Source organism: Alternaria conjuncta, assembly GCF_024043145.1.
Source record: "Alternaria conjuncta strain BMP 0040 chromosome Unknown scaffold_26, whole genome shotgun sequence".
Lineage (NCBI taxonomy): Eukaryota > Fungi > Ascomycota > Dothideomycetes > Pleosporales > Pleosporaceae > Alternaria > Alternaria conjuncta.
Genome location: NW_026250115.1, coordinates 197,995 through 215,756, shown reverse-complemented (window position 1 = coordinate 215,756; position 17,762 = coordinate 197,995). Strand labels below are relative to the sequence as shown.

The following is a 17,762-nucleotide window of genomic DNA, read 5'->3' as shown; positions in this document are numbered from 1 at the left end:
TTTCAGGCGGTTGTTGCTGCGCTCGTCGGGGTGGATGCGCCTCTGCAAAAAAGTTCGAGAATTGATGCCGCCCAGAGTTTTAGCGCGATCTACGCTCGGGCCGCGCTACGACCGAAGGAGCTAGAGCGGATGGAGTCTTCGCGGCATGGTCGCGCCTTCCGTCACCGTCGTGGTGAGGCTTCATCCAATGGGCGTTTGCAGCCCCAACATTCTGCCCTGCTCGCTTTTGTGCCTGCGTGTTGGCATTGTCGCGTGCACGAGAGACTCGATGGAGATGGCGATTTATACAGAGTCAGCCACCGGATGGAGAGGAAATGAGATGCGCACGTCCGCCGTGGTCCAGAGGCTCGTGGTAGATTAGCCGAAGCTGGCAACGCCTCAACCCGGCACGCGGAGCAGCGACGAGCTGTAGGTGCTGAGAAGGGAAATAAGAAATGCTCAGGCGGCGGCAGCGAGTAGCAGCAGAGTGCCGGAATCGAGGACACTCAGGCAGACCGACACAGACGAGAAGCGGCTGCACGCTGCATGGCGCCGTTTGCATGCACGCAATTATTGGTCGATGCACCCATCTGGGCGTGTATGCTCCTACGAGAGATGGGGTTCAGGTGCTTTGTTAAGAGGCACGCCCAGCAGCGGAGCAGAATCGCAATGAAGGTCCCCACGAGTAATGCGGCCATGCCAGACATGCTCGTCGCAGTCCGCAGCCCGCCGTGTCACATAATGCGTGTCTGTAGGGCGTCGCAGGCTCTCCATCAAACCTCATCGCGGCTCTGCATCACGCCCGGAGCTGCTCCAGGACAGAGTTGCCGCAGCCGCACTAAGCAGAAGCTGACTTGCCAACCGTTCGTGTGTGATCTAGACGGCGCTCAAGCAGCTCCACACCAGCCCCCATCCCATCTTCCCTCTTCCATCTCGTCGTCGTCGCATCCACATCGCCAACTGCCCGACGACCATCGCCGGCAGCCCTCGCCCACGGCGCATTCCCTCTGCTGTCGTCGCCGCGCTCCCTGCGCGCCCCACCGCCAGTGCCTGCTGCGTGCGGCCCATGGAGCAGCCTCTCCGCCGTTAACAAGCCCTTACGCGCTCCCGCCATGTTTCGCGATCCGGTCCTGCGGCGGTCCGTCGATGATGGGGAGGAGCATTCGCGAGGAGAAAGAAAGCCGCCAGGGCACCAAGGGGAACCTACGCCAGTGCCAGCAGCTTACCACAGATCGCCGACACAGGCAGGCCAACCATACCAACACCATTCGCCAAACACTCCAGCGCCCTTGCCTCTCCACCACGCCAGCCTTCACCACCCCCCATCCCATCAACTCCCTCGCCCTCCGCCGTCGCCCAGCACCACCGAGCTGCCGCCCATCAGCACGGCCCTCTATTCGCGCGACACGTCCAGATACTACGACCCGACTTCAGACAATGGAGACCGCGGCGTAGCACGGGACCCGGCGCGTTACGACATCAATACCCAGTATCCTCCTGCACAGGTGCGTCTTCCATCATATGTTTCATCTACCTCATGCCTCAGACATCATACTTCACGCCATCGCCATCCTCAACACTCAGGGACACGCGGCTAACCCACACCCCAGACGCAGACTCGGGCGGCACACAGCCCCTACGACAAGGTCTATCAATCACCCGTCACGACCTCGTACGCGCATCACTCGCCGCTGCAGCGCCCCCATTCGCAGCACCAGCACACCGGCGCCATGGAGGCCATGTCTCACTCGCCCGTGTCGCCATCGGTTTATCAGTCGATGAACCGAGGCGCCGTGCAGCCGCCCATCGACTACCCTAGGAGGCCATCCTACAAGGAAGAGGTAAGTGAACTCGCGACTTCCACTCTCACTCTGCTCACCACTGCCACAGGCGCCGCCACCAACGCGTGCCGATCCCATGTCGCTCTCCAGTATAATGTCCTCCGGAGCCGACAACGAGCCTCCGCCAAAGCCTCAGCCACTGCCGAACCTCGCTGCCGAACCTTACCAAACCTCAAAACCTCTGCACAATTCCCACTTCGTGAAGCAAGAAGCAATGGCGTCCCCGGCGCCCGCTGACCTACCCCATCAGGAAAACGGCTATGCCCCACGCGTATACGATGCTATGCCGCCGGTCGGCAGCCTCCAGGCCCCTTCACAGTCTGCGACTCGCGAGTTACCTGCGCCAGACGAAGCAGAGATCGAGGCTGCTCTCGCACACATTGAAACCAAGCAAATGAGCGACATTGACGAGTCGGCCACCCCGCACGATCTTGAAGACTATAAGCAAAGGAGCCAGAAGCGCGTCCTAGAGGTTGGAGCCGCCGAGGCGAACAAGCGCAAGAAGCGGCGGACTGCTTTCCTTACACGTTACCAGGACGTGTCCGCTGCCAACCGCGACTACGCGAAGCACTCATACAACGTTGAGCACGAGGGCGACGCATGGCAGCAGGTCCAGAGCCAGGAGATTGCCGAAGAGAAGGAGCGCAAGAAGGACATGCAGCGCAAGCGAAGGCGTGAAAAGACTATCCAGAACGAGGAAGCTAAACGCGCCGAGGCCCTCGCAAAGGCAGGTCAAGCCGAGAACGAGGAAGAAAAGGAGCGTCATTTGCTGGCTGCACAGAAAGCCGAGCGGAAAGCGAAGACTACTACTCAGCTTCTGCAAGGCAATGCCCCTAGCAAGGACATCCGCGAAGTCACTCCACACGGACCGAATATGGAAGGAGGTACCATGAGCTCCTTCCAGGCGTCCGACGACCTCGCTGGCGGAAAGCGCAAGGGCAACCGCGGCACCGGGCGTCTTAAGAAGAGCAAGGAGCAAAAGCAGGCTGAGAAGGACGCTGCCGCCGCCGGTCAGGCTGCTATCGACCGCGGAGACGATCTCCCCATGATCGCGCCGCGCGAGGAGGCACGCCTTGACTCCCTACGCGGCCGTAGCTACACAGAGGATTTGGGCCCCGTCGTCCTGACTTCCTACGACTCGTCCGTATACCGAAACCTGTACCAGCAGATTGTCAAGGATCTCGCTCGCAAGGATGTTCCTAAAGTTGTCCGCATCAAGGAGAACTCGCTCTCGACAAAGCAGTCCAACCTTCGTAAGACTGCCCAGCTGGCTGCCAAGGAGGCCCGTCGATGGCAGATGCGCACCAACAAGAACCAGAAGGACACACAAGCTAGGGCCAAGCGTGGTATGCGTGAGATGCTTGCATTCTGGAAGAGGAACGAACGCGATGAGCGCGAGTCCCGAAAGAACGCTGAGCGTCAGGAGTTGGAAAATGCGAAGAAAGCTGAAGCTGATCGGGAAGCAAACCGACAGAAGCGGAAGCTCAACTTCCTTATTTCCCAGACTGAGCTCTACTCGCATTTCATCGGCAAGAAGGCTAGGACAGATGAGATCGAGCGTTCCACCGACGACGCCGACGCCGCCGCAGCTGACCCTCAGGCAGCAGCTAAGCCTAGTATCGACGTTGGGGAGATGTCGGCGGAAGGAGGCGCCAAGGTCACCAACTTCGAGGATCTTGACTTCGACAACGAAGACGAAAGTGCGCTCAACGCGGCCGCCATGGCGAACGCCCAGCATGCTATCCAGCAGGCTCAAGACCGTGCCCGTGCCTTCAACAAGTCTGGTGATGACGAAGAGGATGGCGAGATGAACTTCCAGAACCCCTCTGGTCTGCAGAACAAAGAAGACTGGATTCCTCAACCTGGCCTTCTCAACTGTACGCTCAAGGAGTACCAACTGAAGGGTCTCAACTGGTTGGTCAACTTGTACGAGCAGGGTATCAACGGTATTCTTGCTGATGAGATGGGTCTCGGTAAAACGGTCCAATCGATATCGGTCATGGCTTACCTGGCCGAGAGGTACAACATCTGGGGACCTTTCCTTGTCATTGCCCCCGCATCAACACTGCACAACTGGCAACAGGAAATCACCAGGTTCGTCCCGGATCTTAACGTCATTCCATACTGGGGTACGGCCAAGGACCGAAAGATCCTCCGTAAGCTCTGGGATAGGAAGCACGTTACGTACACCCGCGATTCGCCCTTCCACGTTGTGGTCTCTTCGTACCAACTGGTCGTTCAGGATGCCCAATACTTCCAGAAAATGCGTTGGCAGTACATGATTCTCGACGAAGCGCAAGCCATCAAGTCGTCTCAGAGTTCTCGATGGAAGAGTCTTCTCGGCTTCCACTCTCGTAACCGGCTACTCCTCACGGGTACACCCATTCAAAACAACATGCAGGAACTTTGGGCTCTGCTCCATTTCATCATGCCTAGCTTGTTTGACTCTCACGACGAGTTCAGCGAATGGTTCTCCAAGGATATCGAGAGTCACGCACAGAGTAACACGAAGCTCAACGAAGACCAACTGCGACGACTACATATGATTTTGAAGCCGTTCATGTTGCGTCGTGTGAAGAAGCATGTCCAGAAGGAGCTTGGAGACAAGATCGAGCTGGACGTCTATTGCGACTTGACATACCGACAACGGGCTTACTACGCCAACCTCCGAGCGAAGATCAACATTATGGATTTGGTCGAAAAGGCTGTTGGTGACGAGCAGGACAGCGCAACCCTTATGAACTTGGTTATGCAGTTCAGGAAGGTCTGCAACCACCCTGATCTCTTCGAGCGAGCCGACACTTGGTCGCCATTCTCTTTCGCCTCCTTCGCTGAGACCGCCTCATTCCTACGCGAAGGCCAGAATGTCAGGGTCGGATACTCTACACGCAACTTGATCGAGTATCCTCTACCAAGACTCGTAGGTCGTGAGGGTGGTCGACTGGAGCTTGCTGGTCCGGACAACCAGAAGGCTGGCTTCAAGGGACGCTATCTCGACAACCTGATGAATGTGTGGAGCCCAGACAACATTGCGCAGTCGGCCAGAGAGGCCGGAGCATTTTCATGGCTCCGCTTCTCTGATCTGTCGGCCACCGAGGCCTCCCGAATTGCCAAGAGCGGTCTGTTCCAGCGAGCTCTCGCTGCAGAGCAAAAGCCAAATAAGCTTGGCCGGTTCAATGTGTTCTACGACAACGACAACGGCGAATGGGAGCCGAAGCACTCCATGTTCAACATTGTTGATCGCCAGGACCGTGCACCTTTGGCCGAGATCACTGCCGATGGACACATGCGCAACCTGTTCAATGTTGCCCGAACAGCTTTCGAAAAGACAGGCTTGAACGTGATCGAGCCCTGTGCAAAGCCAAAAGCATCTGCGCCTCCAGTCGAGCTGTACTGCGCTAGTCAGGGTGTCATTGCAGAGACACAGAACCTCTTCTTCAACGCTCCGATCCGTTCTGCGCTCTATGGTGTATCAGAGGCTACTGAGCAAGCTCTTCTAGAAGCCAAGAAGGAGTCGACTGCTTTGACTGTCAGCAACAGGCTCCCGCCGCCCACCAACGAGCGCACACGATTCACTCACATTGAGGCACCGTCAATGTCGCGCTTCGTTACTGATTCCGGCAAGCTGGCTCAGTTGGATGCACTCCTGAAGGAACTGAAGGCAAACGATCATCGCGTGTTGCTGTACTTCCAGATGACCAGGATGATGGACCTGATGGAAGAATACCTCACTTACAGGAACTACAAGTACTGTCGTCTTGATGGTTCGACCAAACTCGAAGATCGTCGTGATACAGTCGCCGACTTCCAGAGCGACCGGTCCATCTTCGTCTTCCTCCTGTCAACTCGTGCAGGTGGTCTCGGTATCAACCTTACATCCGCTGACACGGTCATCTTCTACGACTCGGATTGGAATCCCACCATCGATTCGCAAGCTATGGACCGTGCCCATCGTCTCGGACAAACACGACAGGTCACTGTTTACAGACTCATCACGCGCGGTACCATCGAAGAACGTATCCGCAAGCGTGCGCTTCAGAAGGAAGAAGTGCAGCGTGTCGTCATTTCCGGAGGTGGCGGCGCTGGAGTCGACTTCAACACCCGCTCCAGGGAGAACAGGACCAAAGACATGGCTATGTGGCTCGTCGATGATGACCAGGCCGCGGAGATCGAGAAGAAGGAGGCGGAGCTGGCGGAGCAAGAGAAGAATGCTCCACCAGGCAAGAAGCGTGGCAAGAAGAAGCAACGAGCGGAGGCCAACCTCGACGACATGTACCACGAGGGTGAGTGGATCGCTTCATGCTGAAAAATGTTTGTACTGACCATTCCCAGGCGAAGGACACTTTGACGAGAGCGCAAAGGCAAGTGGTGCAGCCACACCTATCCCACCCACTGAAGCCCCCGCCGGCGGCAAGCGCAAGAAAGGTGGGCTGAGCAAGAAGGCAAAGACAGCCAAGCAGCGTCTTGCTGTGGCCGATGGCGAGGTATAATTTTCTGTAACACCACGACGACATAACACATTACATGTCTATAATTCGATGCGGATGCGGTAGTCAATGGAGCTGCCGATGGGACACTGATCATGTTGATTTTCTTTGTACGGTGTGGGTTCTTGCGAGTGTACATTATCCGTCTTTCTCTACGCGCTAGGGTCGATCACTTGAAGGCTGTTAATTACGCCTTCTGCATAGAACTAGGAGTTAAAAATTCAAGAGAACACGTTACTTCCATGTCGCACAGGATTGGTGGACTGTATCATGATCGTACCTTTCTTATCTGAATTGAGTCTATGAGAAGACCAAACTGACATAAGATTCGGCGCTCGGTGCAACTAAATCTTGGAGTCCGCAACGAAATCTCCGCTGGCAACCGTACAAGCATACCCCCAAAACCTTCACAATGCCAACAAGTTGCAGAGTTGCGACTATGCATCAGGACGCGCAAACATGCAGATTACCGGTACGGGTAGTCGTAGGTGGCACCAGCCAGCGGATCCGGAAGGGACACCAAATGCTGCGTCCGCCGTGTTAGGGCACCAAGATTCGTAATCGGAGCAACACAGGTGCTACGAGGGAGATATTCTGCCCGAGATGGGCGGAGCGGAGCCGGATGTGTCGGCACTCCAGAAGCAACGCCCAAACGACCAATGTGTCTTGGGAAGTGGGTAAGGGAGAGTGCCAAGCTGATCACCACTGTATATCACACTGCGAGTTCGAGGCGATTGAAGCTCTTCACGATGCTGCAAGCCCGTATAGACAGTGGACGGAACCAAAAGCAGTAGCGCTACCGCATCGAGGCCTAAAATTAACCTCGTAGATTTGGCTGGACAGCGTGGCGCTAAGGTGGGATTGATTGGCCGTGGAGATGAGGCTTGTGGCTTACGGGCACGTGCCTGAACAACGAACCCTGCATCGTCTTCGCCCCCTTCAGCAGTCGCCTTGGCGTCTGAGGATCCCTTTCGGATAGCATCTTACTTGGGCCTTTTGTCGTGTACCCCCTTGGCCCTCCCCGCCTCGCCTTGTCTCTTTTCTCCGGCAGCCCTCCCCGAACCGCCTCATCCTCTTTTGCCTCTCTGTTGCTGTCTCTGGTCGCTGCAACTGCATCGTCCGCGTCTGAAGCCACACCGGACGATCTGCTGCACCGCCGCAACCCTCCCCGGCCCACCCGCTACCGTGCGACAACCAAGTCAGCCCGCGCCTGCCTCGTCCTACGCCTCCGCTCGCATTGCCAGTTCGCGCCTTCCCACTGGCACTGGCATGAAGGCATAGCCCACACGAGCCCTCCACCGTCGCTCGCTACATTCTCAACTCAATATCACATACCATGGGTACGTCGAACCCCGGACACCGCCTAGACCCTTGACACATGGGCGTCGGCATACCACCTTTCAGAAATAAGACACACCAGGGACTAACTGAACACGCAGTTGAGAAGCGCCCTTCAATCGAGGGTCTCGTCGACAATGTTGACCCCCGAGAGTCTCACGAGCTCGAAGAGCTGCCCACTTTCGAGAAGCCCGTAGCCGAGCCTACGCCAGTACCGCTCAAGGAGAAGTTGATAACGTGTTTTTGGATCGCTCTGAATACGCTGTCAACACTGGGCCTGATCTTCCTGAGCAAGCGGTATGCAACATGCAGTAGAGCTAGTGGGGGACCCGCTGACAGTCGGATAGAGTGTTCAGCGACAAGCAGCTCAAAGGATGCCAGCTCATGGTCGTCATGTGGCATTTCACAGCCACCGGTCTCGTCCTCTTCATCTCGACCCTCCGACCCTTCCATGCCTTCAAGGCCGTACGGCTGAATGTCTGGAACATGCTGCCCGTCTGCGGCTTCTTCGCCGGCTACGTTGTGCTTGGCAACCTTAGCTTGACCTTCAACTCGATCGGTTTCTACCAGCTCTCCAAGGTCATGACTACGCCGACTGTCGTCCTCATCAACTTCGTCCTCTTCCGAAAGCAGGTTACACGATACATGCTGGCTGCTATTCTCGCAACATGCATTGGCGTCTCCTTCACTATCAACGAGGCAGCCAAGACCCAGCTATTTGGCGTCATCGTCGCGACCCTGGCATTCTGCAGTACCGCTCTGTACCAGATCTGGATCGGCAAGAAGATCGAAGACTTCGCCGTCTCGCCACCCCAACTCCTGCTCAACCAAGCGCCAATCTCCGTCTGCCTCCTCATCCCCTTCGTGCCCTTCTTCGACACCATCCCGAACCTATCAACCGTACCCACCGACATCCTCTGGAGCGTATGCGCCTCCGGCATCATGGCCTCGATGTACAACCTGAGTCAGTTCTTGATCATCGGTCGCACCAGCGCCCTCACATTCAACATTGTCAGCCATCTCAAGACCATCATGATCCTGAGTATAGGGTGGTACAGCGAGGGCAAGATATTGAGCGGAAGGGAATGGTTCGGTGTACTTCTCGCGCTTGGCGGTGGATGGGTGTACTCGCATCTTGCGCTCAAGGCGAAGAAGCAGGGCGGAAAGTGAGACGCGAAACGACATCATTGGAGTCACACACGCGCGTGCTTGGGGCAGACTTGATTACGTCGTACAACGAGTGTCTTGGGCGGATACGAGAGGTTCTCACTTCTTTGGCTACTTCCACGCTTTTTTTCGCATTTCTGGATCGAGATTTCACGGCAGACGTGTTAGAATGGGGGAGTTGCAGCCTCCTTCATTGATCAAGACTTTTTTTACGCCTTTTCTACCCCCGCGAAAAAGAAAACTTTACGACGACTAGATTGGCTGAACGGTTCGGAAACCACGGGCGCTTTCTTGAGACCTTTCTTTCTAGGGGCGGTGGTTCGGTCGGGAGTTTGGAGACCCCATCTTTCTTGTGTGTATGCTTCTAGCATCCTTTTTTTCCTTCCACCTCTTTTTCATTTCTATATATTCGGGTCTCTGTGAATGTTATCGATCGACACGGCGCTATATACTCCAATGACATAATTTTGAAAGTTCAATATGCGGGTTTTCGTCGTATGTGAGATGGGAGAGCTGTGAGATGGTAGCAACAAGGTCGAGTAAGGTAAAGACTGAGGCAAATCGGGACGCCTTACCCTGATTTCGGCGCAACACACGCATCGCAGGCGAATTGCTATCTCTATCTCCATCGCAGGCAGCATTCGCATTGTACATCACTACGCAGGTCCCCCTTCATTGGACCCCACAGTATACGTATGTACTACCTCACAAGTGTACCAAATTCATTCCTCGAACCAGGCGATCGATCGGCAAGAATACACAGCCACAGCTCGCTATCTTGACTCTGCCTGACAGGTTGCCAGATGCAGATGCTAACTCCATAATAATGTTCTTCGCTGCTTCCATGATCATCAAAGATTGGTCTAAACCCGATAAAGGACACCGAACCACAGGTTTCGGGCCGAGTAGGTAGGCTTTGCACCGTTGGATCACCGCGTTCGAGGGAAGATTTGAACAGCGACCGGGACAGGAGGATAGAAGTCGAAGCACCAGAAGTCTAAGTTCTAAACTCTTGTTAAGATCTTGCAGGCTTTCGTGCTGATAATGATGTATGCTGCAGGCCACCTTTTCCGTGTCCTCTCCAGCTAGACAAGCGTCCCCGTGTGAGCTTGACGTCCCACGTGATCGGCAGAACGGGGCACAGCCTCGCTTCTAGCGTCCTTCCCTCCACCTACTCCTACTGTGGACTCAGCCCTGCGAAGCTCATGTGGGTAAATGATTTGCGCATTTGTGGCATTGCGAGACACCTGTGCGCAGTATGTATGCGCTCGATTACTTCTTAATCCGTGTTGGTCGTTTTGTTGATCCAAAGGTGGGGGATGCCTTATCCGAGTAAACGAACTGGACGAACTGGATTGGGTAGTGGTCGGACGCTGGACGCCTGGTTGCTGATGGGTTGGGGCTGGGGCGGTCACGTTTGTGGGATTAGTGGGGGATGCGACTGGATGTCGAGTGTAGTTGGGACTGAATGAGGGTAGGTGTTGTGACGGTAGTCGGTGCTGTTGTTGCTGTGTTTGGGGGGCCTGATGACAGTGCTGTGTACGGGTAAGGCAGATTCTGTGGCTGGTAGTGTGGTAAGGTGAGCATGATGAGTACCGTGGGTGGTATATAGGGTCGAGGGTTCCGTGGGAGGATGAGGGCATATCATCATCACGAACCAACTTTCGACACATCCACGCTATCTTCTCTAACAGAGAACCCATACTCATCTTCGTACTTCACTCATCTCAAACTCACATACCTTCGATATCAACATCGCCCAAGACCAAACTTGACAAAGTCATACGATCACATATTCACATCCCGCAATCTACAAACCTTCACACCAACAACGCAAACCAACACAAGCCAACCCCCGCCAAAATGGGCTGTGGAATGTCCAAATCACCCTCCGAATACCCGCCCCCGATGCGGCAGACAAAGGTCTCGAAGCGCAACAAGCGGCATTACGGCGGTGGTAGCGACACGGGAGGCGCATACGCATACACAGCAGGATATGGAGGCGGAGGTGGCTTCTTCAGTGGAGGAGATGGTGGAGGCTGCAGCGGTGGAGATGGCGGCGGTGGTGGAGGTGGAGGAGGTGATGGAGGCGGTGGTGGTGGTGGAGGTTGCTAGGGGATTGAAGGGGATTGAAGGGGATAGGGATTGGCGTTTTGGATATACCATTTGAGGGTTTTGGGCGGATGTATTGTTGGGTTTGGATGGCTTTAGATGAAATCCCTATAAATCATGAACTTTTTGGATATGTCTTGGTGTGCAATTTACGTATGCGATGTTCATAAGTTTGGATTTGTCTTTGTGAATCGCCTGCATTCTCCGCGAATTTTGGACCGGATGCAAACCTGAGTATGGATGGAAGCCTAGAGCCAGCTGATCTTTGCGGTAAGTATGTTGAGCTTTCGGCCCTTAGTTGTTCGAACCTGCCTAATTCTGTGCGGCTGAAGTATGCTTTAGGACCTTGGAAGGATTGCCAAGTCAGCTGAGGCATTCGTATACGAATGCGACGTGCCTTAAAACACACAAGAGTTCTATCTTTCCCGACTTCTGTAAAATAGGTCGGTACTACTGCATCGATCAGGTGCTATCGCAGGCGACTCGATTCGTTAGCATCTTGGGTAAGTGACGATGACGTCAGACTGGTCTGAGCTCGTAGAGCGCATGGCAGACGCTTTTGCCCGAGGGGTAGAGGAATCTCGGGCTGCATCATCGCCGGCGCGTGCGGGTATGATCTCGGATCATCTCCAAGCTTCTCCTGATGAGCAATACCGCGTCGAATCCGACACAAACGACACAAAACAGCCTCCCACAAACGGAGGAGACCAGGAAACCCCATCATGCATCATATGCCACCATTTCGCCAACGGCGTGGAAACCAGCACGCCAACGGCAGACTTCCTTGTTTCTGCTGGCGAATGTCAGGGATGTTCAATCATCTTGCAGGCTCTTGATGCCGTCACCGATATTCGACGGCCGGAATTCACGACTATCGATATTAGGCGCAAAGAGGCGGTTGACCATTGGCACCTTTTTGACCCTCAGAATGTCTTAAATGTGGCCTGCAAGCAGGAGGGTGAATCATATGGCGGTGGGGTGCTGTTTGGCCGGAAGTATGTTGATAACAGGCCGAATGATTACCAGATCTACACTCCGGTTGGTAAGTTCTTTACAGCTAGTCAGGCTTCTTTCTATCAGCCTAAGTCACCTTTAAAGGAATGAGGAATGAGGGAGTGTTTGAAAATGATGCTAACAGCCTAACAGATGCTGGAGAAGACTCTGCTATTCCATGGCTCGGTATACGCAATAGTGAAAACGACAAGTACCGAGAGCTATTAAGCAATCTCGAAGATCGTTTGAGTCAAGCGCGCAGCTGGTTCGAGCAATGCAAGGCTGATCATTCGCTGTGTGCACCAGACAAGGGTGAATGGCCACGTCGTGTCCTCGATCTCGCAACTGATCCTATCCGCCTTGTGGATAGCGCATCGATTGCATCAGACTCACCACAACATCAGGAAGGTTACGCTTGTCTCAGTTACGCATGGGGCACGACCGGCTCCCTCAAGACGCTGAAAAGTAATCTCGAGACCCATATGCAAGGCATCGATATTTTGACACTCCCTCGCACCCTCGCCGATGCCATCCACGTGTGCAAGGCTTTTGGCTTGCGATACCTATGGGTAAAGCAACCAATACATGAACTGTATCTATCCCAGAAGCTGACCTCATACAACAGATTGATGCGCTATGCATAGTACAAGATGATATACAAGACTGGACGGACCAAATTCCACGCATGAAGTCCATCTACCCAGGAGCCGAGCTGGTCATCTCGGCACAGAGTGCATCCAGCGTCCAGGAAGGATTTCTGTCCCTCAGCCCTGCCGCGAATGCACCCCTCAAACGTATTGAGGTACCCTTTCACATGCCAGACGGCACGTCTCGTACAGTTCAACTCTCCATTCGCGAGCGAGAGGAACAATACTGGAGCAACCCAGCACATCATTCGTCGCGCCCCAATATAGAAGATGTCGACATCGACGAAATTCTCACCCCCCTCGCTACCCGCGCATGGGTGTTCCAAGAGAGCTTTCTAGCGCGCAGAATACTATATGCTACACCATCTGAACTAGCCTGGCAGTGTAGCCAGCACGAGAGATGCGAGTGTCGGAAGGAGGCAAATGAAAACGCCGTTCGATATATCGGCGAAGACGACCATTTCTTCAACGTGCGTACTCTTGGTCAACTACTCCGTGTAGAAGACTCCCGCGCGACCGACCAACCCAATTTCAACCATTCGAAACTATGGGCCGAGATTGTAAAGCGGTACTCGGAAAAAAGACTGACCAAATGGACTGATCGCTTAGCCGCAATACAAGGCGTAGTGGGAGCGTTGCAGCAAGCCATGCCTGACAAGTTCCCGGAGGAAGATTACCTCTTCGGGCTCTGGAAATTGCAGCTAGAAAAGTGGCTGTTGTGGCTCCGTCCCCATCGGAAGCAGCCTGGCGACTCAGAGGCAGTTGCCACACTGAGGAAGATGGCGCCATCTTGGTCCTGGACGACGACTATTGGAAATATCATGTACTATGAGTTTATCTTTGATCCGGAAACTGTAACGTACACACGAGTCGTGAACTGGGAGCACAAGGAGCCTGATAGCTCTGAGACAGAGGTATTCGGAGCGGGCAAGTGTGAGTTGACGCTCCTTGGTTTTTGCCTCCCGGTTCGGTTACCTTTTTCGGGTCACGAGGATGAGATGGGGTTGGGTTCGTATAACCCTTTCCTCATCCCCGAACGCTATGCATCCTCTGATGCCATCGGTCCCGCAGTCATCGACATGATACCAGACGACCCGACGGACACAACCGTGTTGTCCCGCGTCACACATTTCGCGCCTTTAGTAGGCATCCCGCAGATCTTCGGCGACAATCCAATGCTTCGTTGCCAGGGCTTGTTTCTGGAAAGGGTAGCTGGCCCAGAAGATGAGGGACGGCCGATTACTTGGGAAGTTGATGGTGTCACTCTCAAGGTCGAGGGTACGTTCAAGAGAGTGGGATTCGGCTATGATGATTGCAGATATATGCATCTTGGCTGGGATGATATCGAAGACCAACAGAGCGAGCTTCGTGTGTTTAAGCTTATTTGACACAGGACAAGGTTTAGGCGGGTGGTGACACTGTGGTGTGGATGTGGGCAATGAAACCAAGGGATATTCAAGTCTATAGCGTCATTTCTGCACCCGAAATGCAAAGTTTCTCTAGTCAAACTGCGATCTCGTGGACCCTTTATGTAATTGTTCTTACACAAGACGCTGAGGAAACGGCATTGGCAACATAGCGACACTAGCAAGGCTCTACTTGAGCCAAACACACAAATGTTGATGACACGTTATGAAGAAGGAAATAGTATAGACGGGCTAAATGAATACGAAAGCGTCTGGATGAGTCATTTGCTGCTTCATATGATTATCAGATAGCTACGGCGTACAGTGACACGACACTCTAGCAGCGACACAACGTTTCGTGAACTATCCCATTCTACTTGAAGCCTCAAGTTCGAATAAACCCCCGGTATCCAGCAGCCTGTACTTTCCTACTCCTCAAACAGATCATCCAATCCACCGTCTTCTCCTTCCTTAGCCTACACAACTTCTCTCGCAACGCTATTCTTCTTTGCCTTCTTAATCAGTCGTGAAGAAGGCAAGACATGAGACGGTGTATCCTCCTCTACTTCACTCAACTTCCGCTTCTGAGCAGCGAGTTGTGCGAGTCCAATTGCCTCAATTTCAGCCCGGAATGCTGCTTCTTTTTCTTCAGATGTGGGTAATGGTTCGGGTTCATCCTGGGCGTACGTTTCGCGTTCTTCTTGCTCTGCCTTTGCTCTGCCTTTGAGGAGAGCGCGCTCTGGTTTGCTCATCTGTTGAGATTGAGATTTCGTGGTCGCGTTGCGCTTCGTGGCGATTTCTCCTTCACTGGGTTCATGCTCAGAGTCAGAGAACATTGGGGCTGGTGGAAGTGTGGTCTTCTTCGTCACGCGGCGACGAGAGTTGGTCTTGGCATCTTCATCAGGATCGATGGCGACCGCGGAATTCTTCGACTTCGACGAGGGCTTGGTCACAGATGGACTCTTCTTTGTCTCCGCCGCGCGTTCGTGTCGAACCTGCTGGGCAACACCAACCAATCGGGCGTTTCGTTCATCTACCGTGGTCGGTTTGAACCGGTCGACAGGCTCAGCGCGAATCCTAGCAATCTCGCTCAACCCCTTGCGCTTCCGGTTCCGAGCTACCTTCTCTTCTGCAATCTGCTTCGGAGTCTTACGCTTCTTTACATAGGGAGATGAGCCTGAGACTGAAGCCGAAGATGACTTGTTGCGACCTTCCGATACATCGTTGTTGACAGGCTTTGCCGCGCCGCCGCTTTGACGAGACTTCTGAGCTCGCAGCAGCGATTCCCCAGCCAACTCTCTGCGCCGCTCAGCCGCATTGAGGCTCTCGCGAAGCGCTTCTTTCTCATCGACAAGCTTACTCTCCTTACCACGGTGGATCTGAGAGTACATGTTGCAAAGCTCTCGTGTCAAGCGCTGCTTCGCCGGAGGTCGTCGACACGATATTCCGCGGTCGAAGTCTCGGCTCACTCGCTCATTGTCGAGTCGAGTGAATTTCTTGATTATCCTCATCGCCAAGGCATCAGCCATCTTAGTAACATCTACGCCAGCGCAATGTTGATGCTCTGCCCAAGGTGAGGGCTCCTCGTATCTTTCGATGTTCAGAATCCATGAGCCTTTTCGGTTGTCGGGGTCGTTCATGTTCCAGTCTAGAAATAACTCCAAGTGTTGACACAATGGCACTGAAGAGTATTGGTCCCGTTTGGATTGCAGATGGTTGGCTTCCTTACCTGCGAATGGATGGCGCTCGAGGAGGGGGTCCTCCGGGTGGTACTGGTCGTTCTCTCGTGGGGCCTTCTGAGCACGACTCGATCCGATCGCACCAGGTATACTGGCCTGCATCCGTGACCTTGGAGTATCCGCCCGTACATCTGATCCTTCTGATCTTTTCCCTTCTGCTGTGTTTGACCTCTTCCTGTCTTCCGTGACCATATCGCGACAGGTCCTAGCCTGAGCCATGATATTTTGAAATGAAGTCTTGGGACGAGTCTCCCGAACGATAGGCTTTTCATCCTCATCCTCAGATTCGTACGCTAGCTCTTGAAGATTCCTCATGCCTGTGATGTAGAGGTGCTGACCATTAGATGTTTTTGGCATCTTGGCGAGACGATGTGTGTTATAGCGGGTATGTATTTTGCGATGTGCCAGACAGTTGGCTTGTGCGATGTTGAAAATATGGATGGTGTACAGGTTAAGCTAGGTGGTGTACATGGCGCGGCTAAGAACGACTCGAGCTGCGGAGCGCACAACAATAAGAAGGTGAAGAGGCGTATAAGTGAACCTGTGCACAAGGCGGGGGTCCGGCGCATTGAGACAATACCATTGTAGAGTCAAGTTGTATTGACAGGCGTGACTCGGTTTCACCTTCACTTCTGGTGGTCGCGCATCGCTGTAACAATTGGTAGCAGTTGGTGAAACAATGCTATTGTCATCGATCGGGAAGCTGTCGCGATGGTTGGACAGAGACGCAGCGGCAGAACTGAAGTGAGAGAGAACTCGCGGGGTTCAACAGACTTGAGAGCGATTCAAATGCTCCCCACGGCGTAGCTGAACGAAATCGAGGTGAGAGTGAGACTATGGGAGCTCAATAGACTTGAGGTAAAAGTAAGCACTCACCAGGGCGTGGCTGAACAAGCTAGAAAAGAATGTCTAGATATCATGTTGTCAATACTGGAGAATGGATATAAGGTTCGCAAGCAGCTAAAGTCTAAGCTGTAAGTCCCTGCTTAGCCTTCAAGTACTCTGTCAAGTACTGCTTCCGGTACTGGTTCTCATCCGTCTCCTTTCCCCTGTTCAGCGGAGTCCACTTCGGGTCCTCCTTGAACAGTCGCATAGCCTTAATGTACTGAAAACGCATGTTAGCACTCTCTACTCCTGTGACTTCCACTTCCCTAATTCACTCACGTTCTGCTCATCCGTAGTAAACCGATGGTAAATCCCCGGCGGCAAGATAATCAAATCACCCTTCTCCAACCAAATCCTCACCCAGTCATCGCCCTCGCTCCTGACATCAAAGTAGCCCGCGCCATCAAGGATGTAACGGATCTCCTCATCTTCGTGTAGGTGCTCGGAGAAGAATGACTTGACTTTTTCTTCGTAGATGTCGCCCATCTTTTCTGGGCTGACGATGATCTCATCCCGGTTCTTGTAGTTGCGCGATGTAGCAATGGGTTCCACGCCAGAGACTTCTGGTACGCTGTGGTAGATGACACCGAGCTTTTCTAGGTAGTCTGGGTCGACTGAGCGGCCGGAGTCATGGGGTTGGCGTTGGTCGCCCTGTGGAGGTTAGGTCATGTGGATGTGGAGACTGTGAAGCAAACACTTACCGGGAGGTTATCGAACCAGTATGCCTTCATTTTGCAGTATATAGTATCTTTTGGTTGTAGGATTCGCGAGTAAGGTATCACAGCAATGTGTTGTGGAGGTTGACTTTGCCGTTGGGTATGAAGGAAATAATTTGAGATGCCCAAAAGCACGTGGCGAATGGCGTCATCGGGATTACCCAGCCACCCAGCGGGGGTAACCTCGACCGCCTGAGCGCGACATTCACCACAACCGCCCAAAGCATGGAGACTGTAGAGGTAGCTGCTGATGATAAATCATACTCGTAGTGCTGTTTGTGTATGTAGGTTCGTCTAAGATTGCTGCAGCTTGTGTTGGAAAAAGAAGAGAGGCATAGTACAGCACGCCTTTTCGCAACAGATCAACAACACATCGCGCCAGAAAGCGAACAAATGCTCCTTGCGCTATCAGTCTGATTAATCGAACGAATAATGTCTCGCAGCGTTTTGAT

At 53.7% G+C, this 17,762-nt stretch overlaps 5 protein-coding genes across 5 annotated transcripts; 3 read left to right on the top strand and 2 right to left on the bottom strand.

Annotated features, from left to right (window-relative positions):
• Positions 1 to 1,709: 1,709 nt before the first annotated feature.
• On the top strand, positions 1,710 to 6,310 carry INO80 (putative DNA helicase ino80; the record flags this gene model as incomplete). The annotated part of the gene is made up of 3 exons (XM_051475015.1): positions 1,710 to 1,820; positions 1,870 to 6,103; positions 6,153 to 6,310. 3 exons carry the CDS (start codon positions 1,710 to 1,712, stop codon positions 6,308 to 6,310), a joined length of 4,503 nt encoding a protein of 1,500 aa, XP_051321232.1.
• A 1,333-nt stretch (positions 6,311 to 7,643) lies between these two features.
• J4E85_010810 (uncharacterized protein) lies at positions 7,644 to 8,815 on the top strand (the record flags this gene model as incomplete). Its single annotated transcript, XM_051475014.1, has 3 exons — positions 7,644 to 7,647; positions 7,747 to 7,942; positions 7,993 to 8,815. 3 exons carry the CDS (start codon positions 7,644 to 7,646, stop codon positions 8,813 to 8,815), a joined length of 1,023 nt encoding a protein of 340 aa, XP_051321231.1.
• A 2,622-nt stretch (positions 8,816 to 11,437) lies between these two features.
• Positions 11,438 to 13,952, top strand: J4E85_010809 (uncharacterized protein; the record flags this gene model as incomplete). Its single annotated transcript, XM_051475013.1, has 3 exons — positions 11,438 to 11,966; positions 12,071 to 12,486; positions 12,543 to 13,952. 3 exons carry the CDS (start codon positions 11,438 to 11,440, stop codon positions 13,950 to 13,952), a joined length of 2,355 nt encoding a protein of 784 aa, XP_051321230.1.
• Positions 13,953 to 14,446: 494 nt separating this feature from the next.
• On the bottom strand, positions 14,447 to 16,066 carry J4E85_010808 (uncharacterized protein; the record flags this gene model as incomplete). Its single annotated transcript, XM_051475012.1, has 1 exon — positions 14,447 to 16,066. One exon carries the CDS (start codon positions 16,064 to 16,066, stop codon positions 14,447 to 14,449), a length of 1,620 nt encoding a protein of 539 aa, XP_051321229.1.
• Positions 16,067 to 16,676: 610 nt separating this feature from the next.
• Positions 16,677 to 17,325, bottom strand: ADI1 (1,2-dihydroxy-3-keto-5-methylthiopentene dioxygenase; the record flags this gene model as incomplete). The annotated part of the gene is made up of 3 exons (XM_051475011.1): positions 16,677 to 16,814; positions 16,874 to 17,245; positions 17,296 to 17,325. The coding sequence occupies 3 exons, from the start codon at positions 17,323 to 17,325 to the stop codon at positions 16,677 to 16,679; spliced, it is 540 nt and encodes a 179-aa protein (XP_051321228.1).
• Positions 17,326 to 17,762: the final 437 nt, after the last annotated feature.